Source organism: Desmodus rotundus, chromosome 2 (assembly GCF_022682495.2).
Source record: "Desmodus rotundus isolate HL8 chromosome 2, HLdesRot8A.1, whole genome shotgun sequence".
NCBI lineage: Eukaryota > Metazoa > Chordata > Mammalia > Chiroptera > Phyllostomidae > Desmodus > Desmodus rotundus.
The window spans coordinates 152,757,183-152,775,105 of NC_071388.1; the positions used below are offsets into that span (position 1 = coordinate 152,757,183).

At 39.4% G+C, this 17,923-nt stretch overlaps 1 protein-coding gene and 1 long non-coding RNA gene across 4 annotated transcripts in view; one reads left to right on the forward strand and one right to left on the reverse strand.

Moving 5' to 3' along the window:
* The window catches only part of GRB14 (growth factor receptor bound protein 14), a 113,708-nt gene extending 110,868 nt beyond the window's left edge, over window positions 1-2,840 (reverse strand). The window contains exons 1-2 of the mRNA XM_024579861.4: window positions 2,092-2,840; window positions 729-861 (exon numbers count right to left, since the gene is read on the reverse strand). Of these exons, the coding sequence (XP_024435629.2) occupies window positions 729-861; window positions 2,092-2,282 (324 nt within the window). The 5' untranslated portion in view covers window positions 2,283-2,840. The remainder of the gene's footprint in view (window positions 1-728; window positions 862-2,091) is intronic.
* Window positions 2,249-17,923, forward strand: part of LOC123478657 (uncharacterized) — a 35,797-nt gene continuing 20,122 nt past the window's right edge. For all 3 annotated transcript variants that reach the window (XR_006653932.2, XR_011650883.1, XR_011650884.1), the window contains exon 1: window positions 2,249-2,388. This is a non-coding gene — a long non-coding RNA (uncharacterized lncRNA). The remainder of the gene's footprint in view (window positions 2,389-17,923) is intronic.

Here is a 17,923-nt window from a genome sequence, read left to right on the forward strand (position 1 = left end):
AGAGGAATATTAAGAAGAGAAGATTATTTCAAAATATACTGATTTTTTTTTGTTTGCTTTGCAAAATGTATAATCATGATAGATCTCTACCTAGTTGCTTCATCCTTGAACTCTAATCTGCTTCAGTCAGTCCCATCCTAGAAACTCCTAAGAAAGAAAGGAAATCAAAAAAATAAAGTCCATCTTCTAATAATCACTTACAAGTCATCTGCCTAGTAAGAATTAACTGAAATATAGAAGATGTCAAGTCCTGAACTCCAATTACCTTTGCCACAGATTCACTATATCACTTTCCTTTAGTAAATGAGGTTGGTTTAGTTGAAACTGTGAAAGATTAAAGATACTAAGGAGCTCAGCCAGTTTCCTTCTCATCCCAATACCACTGCCCCCCCCTTCCAATTCCTGACTTAAAACTGATAATCTAGTATCACAAAGACTTCTCCCACCTACACTGTGAGTAGTAATAGCTCCCATACTTTGCACTTTATAGGTATTTTCTCATTTAAACTGTCCCAAGAGCCTGACAGGTAAGTTTTAACATTCCCATTTTACAACTGTGAAAACTGAGGCCTGAAGGAAAAAAAAATGACAAAGAACTATGTCAGTCAACAGACTTAAAATAGGCCATGTTAATCCTTTGTTAAAATTGTAAATTATTGAATATTTTAAAGACTGTGTGGACTTAGAACTCCTAATGCGTTTTAATTAGAAAATTTTAAAGAGCATACCTGTTTTTTCCTTGAATTTGCTTTGGGAAACAGGCCTGCCGACAACACAGGTGTAAATGAAGAACAGCACAGCTCAGGGAAAGGGTTTGGAATAGATGGCATTTCCAGAACATCAAGATCTTTCCTTTCTCTCCTACACCGAGAGAACATAGGATGTAATTTACATAAAACAGAAGGTAAAATCTAATTGCTGTCAGAATTCAAGTTAAAGCCAACATGCACCACTCTGTGACAACGGTCTGTGAAGTACTTTTCTGCGGGTTAAAATAAAATATGTTAATTGATACAATCAATCATCTATAGTATCCTATCCTTGGGGTGAGGGGAGGGTGCTTTTAAAAAAAATCACCAGGCATGGAAATCCCATTTTCAGTACCTTTGATAATTTTCCTGAAACTGAAATACATACTATATATTTATTGATGCAAAAATCACCCTGAGGAGTTAGGCATTGCTATGCATCCATTAAAGTCTACTAAAATGTAGTGAATTCATCCTTATGCTATTTTACTAATCATTTTTGGAAGTTATGGTCTATTAATTATAGCTGTGGTTCATCTCACTTCAAATTTCACTAACAATGTTACCCAGACACAGTATGTTGATTTTTCAAGTACTTTTAGATACTATGTTACAAGGCAGTGTTTTTGAGAAGGTAAGTGAATAGAACTTGCTAGTATAAGCGTAGTCTTGTCCACTGAAAGTAGTTTTAACTTTAGTGAAGTTGAAGCACTTTTAAAATCTGAACAAAAAAAAGTACCAATTAAATGTATAATGTAAAGGACTAGAGATTTTTGTATCGTTGCAGCCTTTTTTCCCCTAAAGAATGTGCAAAATTGTGAACTCTACAGGCACTTAGTGCTGAATGCTGTGGAGACTGGGAAACCTTTTAAAGCCTCTGTTCTTTGCTGCTGAACAGCAAGACTGCTCACATTTCAATCCGTGCTTTGCCTTTCCAGGCTCGCTGTAAGACTCTATGTAGGAGGTAAACTCATTTACTCTACGATTTTTAAAATCTATAAAATTTTTTAAAAGGTCTGTTTGTTTTTAAATGCAGGGCCACGAAGAATGAAGGGAGATGGGTGGTCAGCCTGAAGCTCGGCCTCCCAGTTCACCCAGATGGGCAGAGGCGAGAAAGAGACCGGGAGCTCTCAAAGAAACGGCGATGCTATTTATAAGGCTCTCGGAGATCGCAGTGCCCTGCTGATCCGGTAGAAGCCAGCTCAAAGGGAATTGTCTTCTGAGACTTTCACAAACTTGGCCCAGCTTTGGGCACATGGCTCACCCCCTAGGACCGCCTCCTCGCCCCCCTCGCCGGCCGCCAACCCAGGACACTCCCCCGCGCCCCCCGAGGGCTGCCTACCTGTCTGCAGCACAGCCTCGGGGCCCGTCCGGAGGGGGCAGGAGCGCTCGCGCGTGCAGCCTGGGGGCTGACGCCAGGTCGCGGGCGTCGCCCCTCCCCTGAGCAGCGCCGCACACCTGGGCAGCCCGCCGCGAGTCCCCGGCTGCCGCCCTACCCGCCGGGCTCTGCCCACCTTGCAGGGAAGTGGTCATTGTGGTCCGTCGGGGGACTCAGCCGTCGTGGGAGACCCAGCGGCCGGAGAAGGTGGTCGGGTGGAGGGAGGCGAGGCGCCCGTTCGGCCGCCCGAGCGCGCTGCAGGTGCGGTGGCCTCGCTGCCTGCGCTCCCGGCCCCGGCGGCTCAGACGCTCAGCCGAGCAGTCGGCGAGGCGGCGGGGGAGGGGAGGGGGCGGAGGAGGAGGGTGGGGAGAGGGGAGGAGCGGCGGGTGGGTGGGGGCCGCGGGGGGCGGGCGGCGGGGCGACGCGGAGGGGGCGGGAGGGGGCGGGAAGGGCGCCCGGTGCCCGCAGGCGCCTCGCCGCCGGATCGCTCGGGGGCGCTGGTGTCCGTGCTGCTCCAGCAGCGCCTGGGCTTTGGCTGCGGACGCCCCAGGCCCGGGTCGCCGCCTCCCCAGGTGGGTGCTGGAGCGAGAGGCTGAGCCCACGGTCCCGGCGGGCCCCGCGCCGCTTGAGGCGGGCACGGGGCAGGACCGGCGATCCCAACGGGCTTGTCCGGCGGACCGCAGGCCGGGCAGGGGTCTGGCCATCGCTGACCCCTACATCGTTCCATTCCTGATGCTCTGCAATCTGAGATCACCTAAGCTGTGGCTGGGCCGCCATGACAGGCCCCACGGTGCCAGGAGGCCGGGGGACCAAGGGGCTAGGTCTGCCCCAGCACTTACCCCACGTGTCTCTTCCTCTTTCCACCCCGCCGCCCAAGACAGGGGTGGGGGAATTGGAGAGCCAGGGCCTGGGAGCGGGATGGAGGAGGTGGGGGCGTGGAGGACCTGTAAGTACAATCAGTAAGGAAAACTACTGAGGTGTTTGAGAATCTTAGTAAGGAATTAGTAAATCTGAAGATGTCTTAGGAATTAGATAAAAGATTAATTTTTTTATAATAAGAACACCCTTGTCCCATTCCCCCTCACAACAGCCTCATAAATTAATTGCTACCCCATTTTACAGATATGGAAATTGGAGCCCAAAGCCATGCAGGACCTCGCACAAGATAGGACTAAGTAATTGGTGCAGTCAAGCTTCCAATCCAGAAGATTTTGTATCAAAATCTAGGCTATTAGAAATGGTAATTACATTATGCTCACCCTCTGAGATGCAGCAGCCCTATTCCGAAGTTTTGGGTGATATTCTGTTTCTGCTCTTCCAATAAGAGCCCCCATCCCAGTGTACCGCTGAGGGTTACAAATGGTTTTTTGTACACTCTATTCGTTGACCAAATTAAGTAACATCTGTCCCTGGCATCTATTTCACCAGGTTTTCTTAACCTCTACAACCTCTGTCCAGGGAAAGGCAAACACACTGCCTCCGGAGGAAACCGAAAACCTCCCTCCTCCATATCCCTGCATTCCTTCCCTCCCCACCCCCGACCTCCCCCCCCCACACACACACACACCGACCGTGGCACCAACCACTGCTGGCACCCAGGGGTCACTAACTCCCAGCCTTTGAGGAAACTAGGAAACTCCATGGAGGCAGAAGTTCTATATTTTCCTGATGTCAAAATTAACTCCCAGTAAAGAGTAGTACTGGCCTGGGTCGCACGATGAGCGTGGTCTGGAGGAGGCTTTATACATTGCAAGGGCCGAGACAGAACAAAACGGTAGTTCTCCAGAGGGGTAACAATAATACTGACCATGATGATGGATAACGAGTATTGATGCTGCATGCCAGGCGAAGACCTCACTCAAATCCAGTTCCCTAAATGATGGTGTGAATTCTGTGTGTGGGTTTTAATGTAAAAGCATGCAGATATATTGAAGTCATTCCAGCAAAATAAAAGTTATGTAATGAAGATTTTAACGAAAGACATAAACTTTCATCATTATCATTATCCCTATTTTCATCCAAAACTGTTGCAGGCAGCTATTTCTCCTCTCTAGAAATGATACTGTTGGAGCACTCCAACCAGACAAATGAACAATAGCTGAAATTTGTTTCCTCCCTATTATTCTCTACCCCCCGCCTCCCTGCCCCCCACTCCCGCTCCCTGCTCCCCACACAGGGCTGCCTGGCCTTTTTTGTTAGAGAGGAGGATAGGCGAAAACTGTGTGCCTTTGGAATCACTTGAAATACTTTTTCCCAATAGTGTGTCCTGCTCCAGCATAAATTTTTAACCTCAGGAAAGAGTATTCATTGGCTGGAATGAGATCTCAGTTGTGTCTCCCCTCTCCAGACATTTTCTCATTTAGTAAAAATGCAGGCTTTATGCTCCACCTCTAATCCCCATGGGTAAAAATTATAATACCTGCAGTCATCAGAGGCCAAAAAGAAAAGAGCAAGTCTCTGAGGAATGAGAACCTAAATATTTTTCTCTTTGTAGATTAGCATTAAATATTTAATTTACTCCCAGATACCTTGAAGATCTGTACCAAGAATTATGAGAATTAGATCATTCGCATTTTTGATGCAAGCCAACAGAAGAACTAGTTTTTGAGGTTTTACAAAAAGAAACGATTCTAACAAAAGCACTATGCAATATAAAAGGGGCAGAATACTATCAGACCTAGTACAGCCGAAGAGGACACAGAGGCATTTTTCTATCAAGGAGGAAGTTTAAAAAGGACATTTTCCTTCCCATAACTGACAGAGATTGCTGACACAATGAGGCAGATGTCGTGGTACCCAGCAGCAGGTTCTCCCAGGGTGGCTGCTCTTCCTTTTACCTTGAACCTCGGAACGGGAAAAGGAAGCACTTGTCTCCTGGCTCCTCCCCTTTTCTACCCTTTACCCCTCCCTTTTTCTGTCTCTCCCTAGGGATCCTAGCCTCTCTCCCCCTCAAGGAAAATATGTTCTTGTTTTACTCTCTTTTTGTTACCAAATCAGATTTCTTAACTCCCTATAATTGAGAAGGATAATATACATTGAGAAAAGAAGTTCACTAACAAAATTGCATAGTGACTTACCACAAGGCAAACACTGATGGCAAGTCATGAAATGCATTATTGTCAGTCCTCCAACAGCCCCTCCCACCAACCCGGATTTTCATAATAGTCAGCCCATACTTTAACCATAAGTATCCATCCCTAAGCACAATAGAGTCAGTTGACTAATGTTGACCTTTATACATTTAAATGGAATCATACATACGGAATGACCCTCTCGTGCTTGACTTGGTCCTTTACCATATTATTCGATATTCTTCCATGCTTTTATAAGTAGCTGCAGTTCTTTTCATTTTTCTATTGTGTGTAGATACCACAATGCATCCATTCCACTACTGATAAACATCTGGGCTGTTTCCGTCTTTTGACTATTACTAATCTGCCACCATGGACATTTTGTACACTTACCTCTCGGTGCACAAGTGCATGCACTTCCAGACGGTGCATATGCGGCAGTGGCCTTGTGAGGCCATGAGGTGTTCATGTTCAGCTTTAGTGGATGCTGCCAGGTTCTTAAAGTAATTGTACCGACTTTTACCACCACCAGCAATGCCTGAGTTTTCCCAGATTATCACATCCTTGACAATTAGAATATTATTAGGATTTTCACAGTAGACATTCTGGTGAGTGCATAGAAGTGTCTCATGGTGGAATTTGACTTTATGACGAATGAGGGTGAGAACTTCTTCACATGATTATCTGCGATTTGAAAAGTACCAATTCAAGTCTCCTGGCCATTTTTATGATTTGTCTATCTTTTTTTTTATTCTTTTATAGGAGTTCTTTTTATATTCTAATTACCATCAATTTGTTATTATATTTTATAAGTATATTCTTCCATTCTGTGTCTTCCAAATGATATCTTTTGGTAAACAGAAGTTTTTAAGTATAATACAAGCAAATTTATCTTTTTATAATTCTACTTTATACTGCTTAGAAATTTTTCCTAAGTATCCCAGAAATTTTTTTAAATTGCCATATTTATTACAGTATTATCAACATTATTTTTTCTTTTTTCTTTTATTATTTTTATATATTTTATTGATTATGCTATTACAGTTATCCCATTTTCCCTCCTTTATTCCCCTCCTTCCTACATACCCCCTCCCACCCACACTCCCCCCCTTCAGTTCATGTCCGTGGGTCATACGTATAAGTTCTTTGGCTTCTACATTTCCTATACTATTCTTAACCTCCCCCTGTCTATGTTCTACCTACCATGTATGCTACTTATTCTCTGTACCTTTCCCCCCTCTCTCCCTCTCCCACTCCCCCACTGATAACCCTCCATGTGATCTCCATTTCTGTGATTCTCTTCCTGTTCTAGTTGTTTTCTTAGTTTGTTTTTGTTTTTCATTTTTTTTAGGTTCAGTTGTTAATAGCTGTGAGTTTGTTGTCATTTTACTGTTTATATTTTTTATTTTCTATTTCTTAGATGAATCCCTTTAACATTTCATATAATAAGGGCTTGGTGATGATGAACTCCTTTAAATTGACCTTATCTGTATCCCAGAAATTTATTGTTTTGCCTTTCACCTTTAAATCTGTGATCCATCCAAGACTGATTTTTTTTTATAGTATGAAGGTGGAAAGGTTCTTCTGTTTCTTTAGATACAAATAGGTAATTGTCACAGCCCCCTTCATTGGAAAATTGTCCTTCTCTCACAACTTTGCAGTGCCTCTTTTGTCATAATTTAATTTTCTATCATTGGGTCTTTTTCTGGGCTCTCTCCTCTATTCTTTTGGTTTATTTACCAATATTTATGCCAATATTACCTTGCCTTAATGACTATGATTTATAAAAAATCATAGTATTCAGTATAACAAGGATTTTCATTTTGTTCTTTTTCAATGTATTAATTGTAGAATTAGCTTCCCAAGTTCTACAAAGACTAGCTTTTGATTAGATTTTGTTTAGATTACATTTGATTAGATTAAACTGATCTGATTAAACTGATTACATTAAATCAGTTTAGGGACAAATAGTATTTTTTAAAATAACATTCCCAATCCATGAAATTGTTATAGTTTTCCATTTGGTTATACAGTAGACCCTTGAACCACATAGGTTTGAACTGCCGTCTTTTTTTTTTAAATCAACAATTTGAAAAATTCCCCAGAAGAACTGTGGAACTTATAACAGATGATTGTAAACTTAGAGTAAGGATAAATACAGTACAGTATTTGTACAATAAATGTATTCTCTCTTCCTTCTGATTTTCTTTTAGTTTTAAGTTTATTTTTAATCATTTTTTAAAGATTTTATTTACTTATTTTTAGAAAAAGGAGAAGGGAGAGAGAAAGAGAGGGAGAGTAACACCAATGTGTGGTTGCCTCTGGAGTGCCCCGTACTGGGGACCTGGCCTGCAACCCAGGCATGTGCCCTGACTGGGAATTGAACTGGCAACCCTTTGCTTCACAGGCTGGTGCTCAATCCACTGAGCCACACCAGCCAGAGCTAAATCATTTTCTAGTGTTAGTCTATTACTGATTTTCTTAATATCAGCTTTTCTCTAGTTTACTTTATTGTAAGAATATACTATGTAATACATATTATTTACAAAATATGTGTTAATCCACTATTTAAGGTATTGATAAGGCTTCCAATCAACAGTAGGTTATTAGTAGTTAACTTTTGGGGAAGTCAAAAATTATACATGGATTTTCACAGGGTCAATTGGATCTTCAATTGGCTACAATCATATATGGTTTTCTGAGTAGATACTTTGCACATATATTGTTAAAGTTCTTAGATATTTTATTTTTATACTATTTTGGATACCTTTTTAAAATTTTATTTTCTATCATTCGTTGTAATAACAAAAACAACTGATTACTATGCAGAGATCTTCTTACCTTCATTATAACTTTCACACTCCAACTCTAAAAATTTAACTGAAAACATTTTTAGGTTTTCTATGTATACCACCTATTATCTATAATTATTGACAGCTTTTTTGTCTCTCTTATTTTTATGTATTTTATGTATTTATCTAGCCTTACTATACTGCTTAGAAATTTAACTACAAGGTTGAATATGAGTGCTGATACCACAGATTCTAGTCTTATTCCTAATTTCAAAGGAATAGATACTAAATATCATATCATCGTACTTTTACAGATATCCTTTATCCAACAAGGGAGGAAGGTTTCCTCACATTTGTTGTTCACTGAGAATTTTTATCACGAGTGGGCGTTGAATATTATTAAACAGCCTTTCTGCATCTACTATGTCGATCATACGGTTTTCTTCCCTCATTCTATTAAAGTAATGAAGTATGTGGGTCTTTTAATGGTAAACTGAACTTACATTATTAGAATAAACACTACTCATTTTTAAAATATTTTTGATGTTTGCTGATATTTTGTTTATAATTGTAATACCTATGTTCATGAGTGAGATTGGTATGGATTTTCCTTTCTCATAATATTTTCATGAGGTGTTGATATATGGTATGAATGTCTCATTGGAGGTGGGGAGTGTTCCTCTTTTTTTTTTAACTAAGGAGTATACATAACATTGGTGTTATTTCTTCCCAATAGCTAATTCAACTCACTTGTAGAGCCATATGACCCTGTGGTTTCCTCTGTGGAAAAGTTTTTAATAAATGACTTAATCTTAAATAGTTTAAGAGGGCTAATCTGAATTCTTATTTCTCCTAAATAAGTGTCCATTTTGACAAGTAGTATTTTCTAGAAAATGTATCTCATTGAAAATGTTAAATGTTTCAACAGAAAATTATTCATATTTTTCTGTTAATGTTTTAATACCTAAAAGATTCATTGGGTTGTCCTTACACCTAACATTAGATATTTGTGCCATCTCTCTTTTTTTCTTGATTATACTCACCCAAATTTATCAATTTTAAAGTTTTTCAAGAATGACCTTATTGTCCGTTTGTATTTTATCTTGTTTATTTCTATTCTTATGTTTTCAGTTTCTCTCCTTCTACTTTTGGTGCTGTTCTTTTTTTTCTTTCCCTACATTTTTGACATAGATACTGATAGCTCATTAATATTTAGTTCTCTGTATTTTATAATGTTTATGTTTAAAAATATATATTTCCTTGCAGGTTTGATCTTAGCTATATCCCTCCAGCTTTATTTAATAAGTTGTATTTGCATTATTACTCAATTCAAACTACTTTATATTTCCCATTGAGATACAGATTTTTCTGTTTTTCTTTCGTTTGTTTTTTAATACGTGTTTTAATTACCTTGTTGTCACAGAATATACTCTATGTGATTTCAGTCTTTGAAATTTGTTGAAACTAGCTTTATGGCCCAGCATATATTGCAATATGTATATTATGTGTGTTGAAAAGGAGGCATTTTCTGCAGTTGTTAGATTCATTGTTATATATACTATGTCAATGGTATCGAATCTATTAACCATGTTGTTTAAATTTTCTGTATTTGCACTGAATTTTTTATTTGTTTATTATATTATTTCCTAAGAGATGTTATATTACAATCTCCCATTATGACTGTAGAATTTTACATTTATATTTACTCTATATTTTAATTTTGCTTTATATATTTTAAGGCTATACTTTTAGAGGTTAATTTTAGTAATTATTTCACAAATTTAGAATTATCAGGTCTTCTTAATAAATTGAAGTGTGTAACATTTTAAGGTGTCCTCCTTTATCTCTAACAACTTTTCTGCCTTCAAGTCTTTGTCTGAAATTAATAAATGTGAGCTGATGCTTTATGATACATCTTTTCTCCATACTTTTTTAGAGGTATCTTTTGTAAATGACTTATGATTAGAGGGATTTTTCTCATTTGGTTTTTATCCTAGCATACAATTATTGCTTTTAAATGAAGCACTTGAACATTTTGAGTTAAATCTCTATCCCATTAAGTGCTATCTCTGTGTAACCATTTCTGTGTTACTACCCCCCCCTCTTTTAATCTTCTTTTGTGTTACACCATCTTCCCTGCTCTGCTTACCCATTTGTTCCATCTGATCCACTTTCTATCCTTCTCCACCCTGCCCCTGGCCCAAGGAAGGTCAAGTTTATGAATGACATCAAAGTGCTGCCTTGTTGTCTGACTTCTAGACAGACATTGATTTTGTTCAATGGAAGACACAGCAGAAGAAACTGACCAGTGGGGAGAATGTGAAGTTAAGAGATCTACTCTTCTTTCTCCCCGCACTTCCAGGTTGCATGGCTTCTCCCCTGCAGTGCAATCCACTGCGTGTGTAGGTGTTCCTTGACCCTCTTCTTGTCACCCTTTGCGACTTTAAGGCTCAGGAACAACCCAAATGCTGAGACTCTGGCTGCTGCTGGTGATGTGAGTGACTAACTGTCCTTTGTCTCTGATCCAGGACGGTTGTGTCTTATGCCAGCATCCTTGAAACTGCAACAGGATAATTTGTCAGCTTGTAAATTGAGTAAAATCTCAGACCCATCACAGTTCTTGAGACACGAGTTCTAAATTATTTCCTGTTGTTGTATTTTGTTTTGTTTTGTTTAAATCTTCTCACATCTTGATAAAGAGCTCCTTTATTAAACTCTTTTCAAATTACCTAGCTTGCGTGTGCCATCAGTTTCCTGCTAATTAACATAGGAGAACATTTTAACATAGGGCATTTTACTATTCTTTTACTGATTATATCAGATCACAACATATATCCTTTTAAAAATATATTTTATTGATTATACCATTAGAGTTGTCCCAACTTTCCCCCTTTACTCCTCTCCATCTGGTACCCACCATTCCCTCTGGCGGTCCCCCCTTAGTTTATGTCCAGGGGTCATGTATATAAGTTCATTTGCTACTCCATTTTCTATACTGTCCTTAACATCCCCCTGTCTATTTTGTACCTACCAATTTGTACTTCTTAATCCCAGCACCTTTTCCCTCACTCTCCCCCTCTCCCTTCCAAACTGATGTCTCTCCAAATGATCTACGATCCTGTTTTTGTTCTGCTGTTTGCCTAGTTTGTTTTTTAGATTCAATTGTTGATAGTTGTGAGTTTATTGCCATTTTAATGTTCATAGTGTTGATCTTCTGGCTTTTCTTAAATTTAAGTTCCTTTAACATTTCACATCATAAGGGCTTGGTGATAATGAACTTCTTTAGCTTTACCTTGTCTGGGAAGCACTTTATCTGCCCTTCCATTCTAAATGATAGCTTTGCTGGATAGAGTAATCTAGGTTGTAAGTCCTTGCTTTTCATATCTTTGAATATTTCTTGCCAATCCCTTTTAGCCGGCAGTTTCTTTTGAGAAATCAGCTGCCAGTATTTTGGGAACTCCTTTGTAGGTAACTATCTGCTTTTCTCTTGCTACTTTTAAGATTCTCTATCTTTAACCTTTGGCATTTTAATTATGATGTGTCTTGATGTTGTCCTCTTTGGGTCCATCTTGTTTGGGACTCTCTGTGCTTCCTGGACTTGTACATGTATTTCCTTCACCAAATTAAGGAAGTGTTCTTTCATTGTTTTTTCAAGTAGATTTTCAATTTCTTGCTCTTTCTCTTATTCTCTGGCACCCCTATGATTCGATGTTGGAATGTTTAAAGTTGTCCCAGAGGCTCCGTAGTCTATCCTCATTCTTTTGGATTCTTTTTTTCTTCTTGCTGTTCTGATTGAGTGTTGTTTTCTTCCTATGTTCCAAGTCATTGATTTGATTCTTGGCTTCATCCACTCCACTATTGGTTCCCTGTAAATTTATTTTTTTATTTCACTTAGTATAACCTTCATTTCTGCCTGGGTCTGTTTGATGTCGTTGAAGTACCCAATGAGTTCCTTGAGCATCCAAATAACCAGTGTTTTGAACTCTGCATCTGATAGATTGCTCATCTCCATTTTATTTACTTCTTTTTCTGGAGTTTTGTTTTGTTCTTTCATTTGGGCCATATTTCTTTGTCTTCTCATTTGGCAGCCTCCCTGTGTTTGTTTCTGTGTATTAGGTGGAGCTGCCTTGACTCCATCTTAATAGCATGGCCTATTGTAGTAAAGACCACTGGTAAGTTAGATGGGGGAGAGCCTTAGGTAATCACAGGGTGGGACACCCTGTGTTGCTGCCCTGTGGCTCTGTGTGGACGAGGGCTCATAGAGGAGACAGTGCTGCTCACTGGCCTCTGGAGTTTTGTCAGGGAAGAAACTGTCTTCTGGCATTCACCCTGATGGCAGACACCTCATTTTCTCCCTGTATGCCTTTCAACCCAGCTATCCCACTTCTGGGAATATATCCGGAGGAACCCAAAGCACTAATTCGAAAGAACATAAGCACCCCTGTGTTCGTTGCAGCATTACTTACAATCACCAAGACATGAAGCAGCCCAAGTGTCCATCAGTAGATGAGTGGATAAAACAACTATGGGACATTTACACAATAGAATACTACTCGATCATTAAAAAAAGAAAATTTTACCCTTTGTGACAGTATGGATAGACTTGGAAAATATTGTGCTGAGTGAAAAACCAGTCAGAGAAAGGCAAATGCTGTATGATTTAACTCATATGTGGAATCTAATGACCAAACTGAACTAACAATGAAAATGGGAACTCATAGATGGAGAGCAGATGACAGCCAGTGATGGGGGGAGGTTAGGGAGTGGAAGGATTGAGCAAAAAGGAAAAAGGACTCAAGGACATGGAGAATAGTGTGGCTTTTCATTGATGCCTTTTATCATGTTGAAAAAATTAACTTCTATTCCCAGTTTTTGAGTGTTTTTATTAAAATGAATGATAAGATTTTGTTAAATGTTCTTTTCTGCTCACTCACATATTTAAAGGATATTTTGTTGGCTATAGGACTCTTGGTTGACAATACTTCTTTCAACACTTTAAATATATCTTTTCATTGGCTTGGCTTAATTGTTTATATTGAGAAATCAACTCAATATAATTGTCATATATTTTGAATGTAATTTGACTCTTATCTAGCCCCCTTAAGATTTACTTTTTTTCTTGCTTTTCAGTAATTTTACTGTGATATACCTAGGTGAGGGTTTTGTTGTTTTTATTTCTCTTACAGTATGTAAGTGCTCTTGATTCTGTGATATAATATTTTTTGTCATTTTGGAAATGTTTTCAGTCATTGTCTCTTTAAATAGTGCTTATTCTCCTTCCTCTCTTTTCTCCCTTTCTGAGATTCTAATTGTATGTATCTTAGACATTATCACTCTCTTCTTATGTATTACCAACTTTTAATTTCTTCATGCTTTATTCTAGGTATTTTTTCTTGATACATCTTTATTACAGCTGAGTCCAAGATATTAATAAACCCATTCATTCATACATAATTTTGGTTTTCTTATTTTTAGTTTCTAAATACCTGCTAAAATTCTCAATCTTTTCTCTTATCTTCTTGAAAATACTAGTTGCAATTTATAATATCTGTCTGATGATTCCAATTTTTGAAGCCCCGTGTGTCTCTATTGTCTGCTTCTTCTGCTCTATTTTATTCATCTTATTGTCTCTTGGAACACTCCGTTATGTATTTTCATTGCTTATAAGACTGATTTGCAAAATAAATTTTCAAAATAATACAGAGATTATGCAAAGCTAAGCTCTAGGTCTTGTAAAGACTTAACTATTTTCTTATTTGCCATTACTACTCTAGCACATCCTTTTGCTGACCCATCCCAGATCAAGGGGTGTTCACACTGACCCTTTCTCCACCTTGATAGTGCCCTATTATCACAGCCCTCACAAGAGGGTCAAAATGTGCTCAGCTTCTCAGCTTTTCTACTGTCCCCTAGAGTTGACAAATGTCTCTTCATCAAGTCTTAACCTATTTTATGTTTTATTCCAGGACTTCTGTAACCCTCTTCTGATAGATAGCTGTGCTAGTAAAGCAATTTATGATTGTGGGAAAGGCTTAAGCATCTTTCATCTGATCCAGGAGCCATAGTTTTTTCCCCAGTGGATTTTAGAAGAAGTCCAGACCTGAGTAATATAAAGCAAAGTAGTATAATAGTAACAATTGAAGTTCTTAGATGGGAGGGTGGTGCTGTGACCAGGTATGCAAGACCTACTTCATAGAAGCACAATCTATTGGGGAATCCCATTATCTCTATGAACTGGTTCTCTGCCACGAATGGCCATTTGAAGTAATCTTTGTTCTCAATTAAAACTAAAACTTCTGGTAGCAAAAATGTAATTGATATGCAAAATTTCCTGCACTTCTTATAAATTCCTTGATTTGTCTCCTACCACTGCCTTGAGATGCTTCACCTCATTCATAAAAAAATTTTGGTATGCTTATAAATTCCTACAGTATCCCAATTAAGTCCCACACTAAACATGTCAGCAAATTTGTACTGTTCCTACCTGTGTGGCCGTTGATTTGCAGGAAGGAATTTTCAGCTCCAAAACTATCAGCCTGACACTTTTACGAGCTACATTCGGTACAACATCCTTTCATTTCAGTGAAACTGGAAACCACAGCAGGACCCCCGGGGCTGCTGCTTCTCCCCAGTCTTGCAAGCGTGACTTTTAGCGAGTGCCTCTCAGCACACCGTGCATGCCTTGCTTTATCGGATCAAAAATGTGCACTGTCTTAGACTCCTCAGCTCCAGATGGGTCACAGAGATTCCGCCACCAACTTTGCATGTGAAAGTGTAAAATACAGCTATTTTATATTTCAACTTTGATTACTTTCAGTGACTGGATGTAGTTCCCTTATTAATTTTGTTGAAACATTAAGCAAATTGAGTATCTTTTATTTAAACAGCAATGACTAGCCTTGGAATTAATGTCTTAAGTGATCACCAGGATTTTTAAAAAAGCAAAAAGATTGGGAGAGTTGCAAGATATAGAAATGAAAATTCTCTTAAGGAATATTCTTTAGGTAACAGTTTTAAAACCAGCAATACACCATGTGTTTAGGCCTAAGGAAATCTGACAGTAAACCTAAAGAAATGCTCATACACCCTATGTTTCCCCTAAAGAATCTCCTTTTGCTCACCTTCTAAGGAACTTGGACTTTCTAAGGAAATCAGAATGTATCTGCAAAGGTCAAGTACTTGTGCAAGAAAGCTCAGTGTCACTATCGGAGGCAATTTATAGCAAGTATACAGATCCCAGACCTTGCACTCTACGCATGATTCCTACCCTTGGCTTTAGTTTATTTTGCTTTCCTTATCCTCAACTTTGACTTTGACTTCCTTCTGTACACTTGGGTGGTTGTTTTAATTGTTACCTTGCCGTATATTTGCAAGCCACCTCATATATTTCTGAAATGAACTAGTGATGGATATATAACATCTCAGTCACATGCTGCTTAACCACGGGGATACTTGCTGAGAAACCTATTACCGGGCAACTTCTTTGCCGTGCAAACATCATAGAGTACACCTACGCACACCTAGCTGGTATAGCCTACTACTGTAACTGTACATGCTATACTTTTATATGACCAACATGCTGAAAGTATGTTTGTTTATTTACATCAGCATCGCCACAAATACTAAGTCATCATAGTGTGAGCCCCAACAGTGCCTTTTTCTTTTGTAAAACAAGTGCTGGGTCTAACTTTTAATTGCCCAGGCCTCCACTTCAAAGAGGTGTGTACTTCAACAAAGTCTATCTTTAACAAACTCCTTGCCAGCCACAGGACTCAAATGAAGAGCCGGCGCCTCCTCCACTGTAGCTCCTTTGTTTTAGATCTTGGTTGATTTCATAAGTAACCATTTGGGCTACTTGTTTTTTCTCTTCCCCCGCTTTAAATTATCACTCTTACATTTTAAATTCACTAGTTAAGAGAGAGCCTCAGAAACTCTAGGCCCCCAACCTCGACCCAATAAAAGCAGAGCCCCAGGCTCCTGCTCACTTGTGCATGATTTGTGCGTGCAAACGAGTGTTCATGTGCAAACACTCTCACACTCTGTCCTCAACTCTCCTGGCCGTGTGCCCCCTGGCCTGCCTGGTACACTCCAGGGCTTGTAATAAACTTATTTTTTCTTCCAAGTTTCCTAACAATTATCACTGAAGGCCGTCTTGCTGTCGTGATAAAAACTGCAAGTCGGTTCCACTCCTTAAACTGGTTCGGAAAGGGGAGACAGCTGTGGAAGGGATAGGAAGAAGCTAGAGATAACATTTCAACCTCCCTCCTGGTGCCAACTTAGTACTACTTAAGTCTCATGCCTTCTAAGGCCTGCTTCACATGTCCTCTTCCAATTACCAAATGTCTGTCTTATAAGGGGGTTTATCCAAGTGCAGACAATGTCTAGGTAAGATGTATGCCCTGTATTTAAAGACAGTCCTTCATTCCTTTCTTAAGCATCGGTGCAGAGGTACGGCCTATGGAGCACGGTATTCTAATAGAGAGCCAAACCGGGCCTTGTCACAGCCCTTAAGAACTTGGGATAATATATTAGTAAACACACGGTTGTGTAGGACTACAACCCACAACTTAAAAATAGCTGTGAAAACAAGGACATTTCTTTTCACTTGATACTAAAATTTAGTCTTCGACCCTGAGCTGCTATTTTGTTAATGGCAGATACTCAGTTGAGTTTATTCTTTCATATCCAGTGATTTCTCATTAGCATATGAGGATTCATAAGACCTGCTCAAAATTTAGTTCAGAGTTCTATTATTTTCTCTTATCGTTATCCTCAGACTCCCCATGAGGCAGCACCTGGTGCAGAGATCCGTGCGTGGCAAGTCCGTTCATCCCTGCCTTTAAGATGCATAGGAATATTTCAGAACCTCTTCTGCAAATTCTTTCAGAAACTGAGGAAAATAGGAGAGGGGTATCACTCTGGAGCCTCTCTTAAATATTGATATTCCAGATGCCATCACATTGTACACATATGTTAATAAAGGAAGTCTGCCTTGCTGTTTTAGGGATTGACCCATCTGGCTATCAGAGCCCAAGTCCACCAAATATTTGAATCTTTTCAATTTTATTTCTGATTCCATATGGCTAGCTGGTTAGACAATTATTGAGGGATCTGTTTGACAGTTACATTTTCAATATAAATAAATAATTGTTTTTCTGGCATCGGGGTTAAGGGTGTTGTTAGCAAGATCATATCCATTGATCCAATCAATTCCAGGCTGACTTGTGATGCTGCAAAGTAAAGGACTGGGTTCTGGGATGAGGGGAATTTAGACTCTGATACTGGTAGTTCCATGATGGCAGGGACCGTGTTCATCTTGTTAATCAGTCTCAAGTGCGTGGCGCTTCTAACGTCTCAGCTTCTTGGTAGCCACTCAACTGGCCTCTCTCCTGATGACGTCGATCACACCACACAAAATTTCCTTTGAACTTCTTGGTAAGCTGCATTATTCCCATTATGCAGATATAAATACCAAGACTTAAAGTAGTTAAACAACTTTCATATTGTCACAAAGCCAACAGAATGATTTTGGAAACTAGATGTAGAGAATTTCAAAGCCCACACCCTTTCCATTACATCATGGTGCCCTTAGGAATAAATAAACAGAGATCACAGCTAAGCTTGAGCTATCTGATAAAGCTTCTTAGCAAATATTTAATTAGGTTTTGAAGGTTGTGCAGTACTTCAAGCTAGAGACAGGATACACAATATCAAAGGCAAAGGGACAAGATAATGCATGTTATACTGAGGAAATAGTAATGAAGTTTAACTTTGTGTAGAAGCTGTAAGTGATAGGATAATGGGCAACGAATCTAGACAAGTATGACATCATTAAATTTTTGAACGGCAGAGTGAAGACTGAACATTCTTCCGTACGTATGTAATCAGATGCAAAGATCTTTAAAGAAGATAAGAAACATGATTAAAGTTATG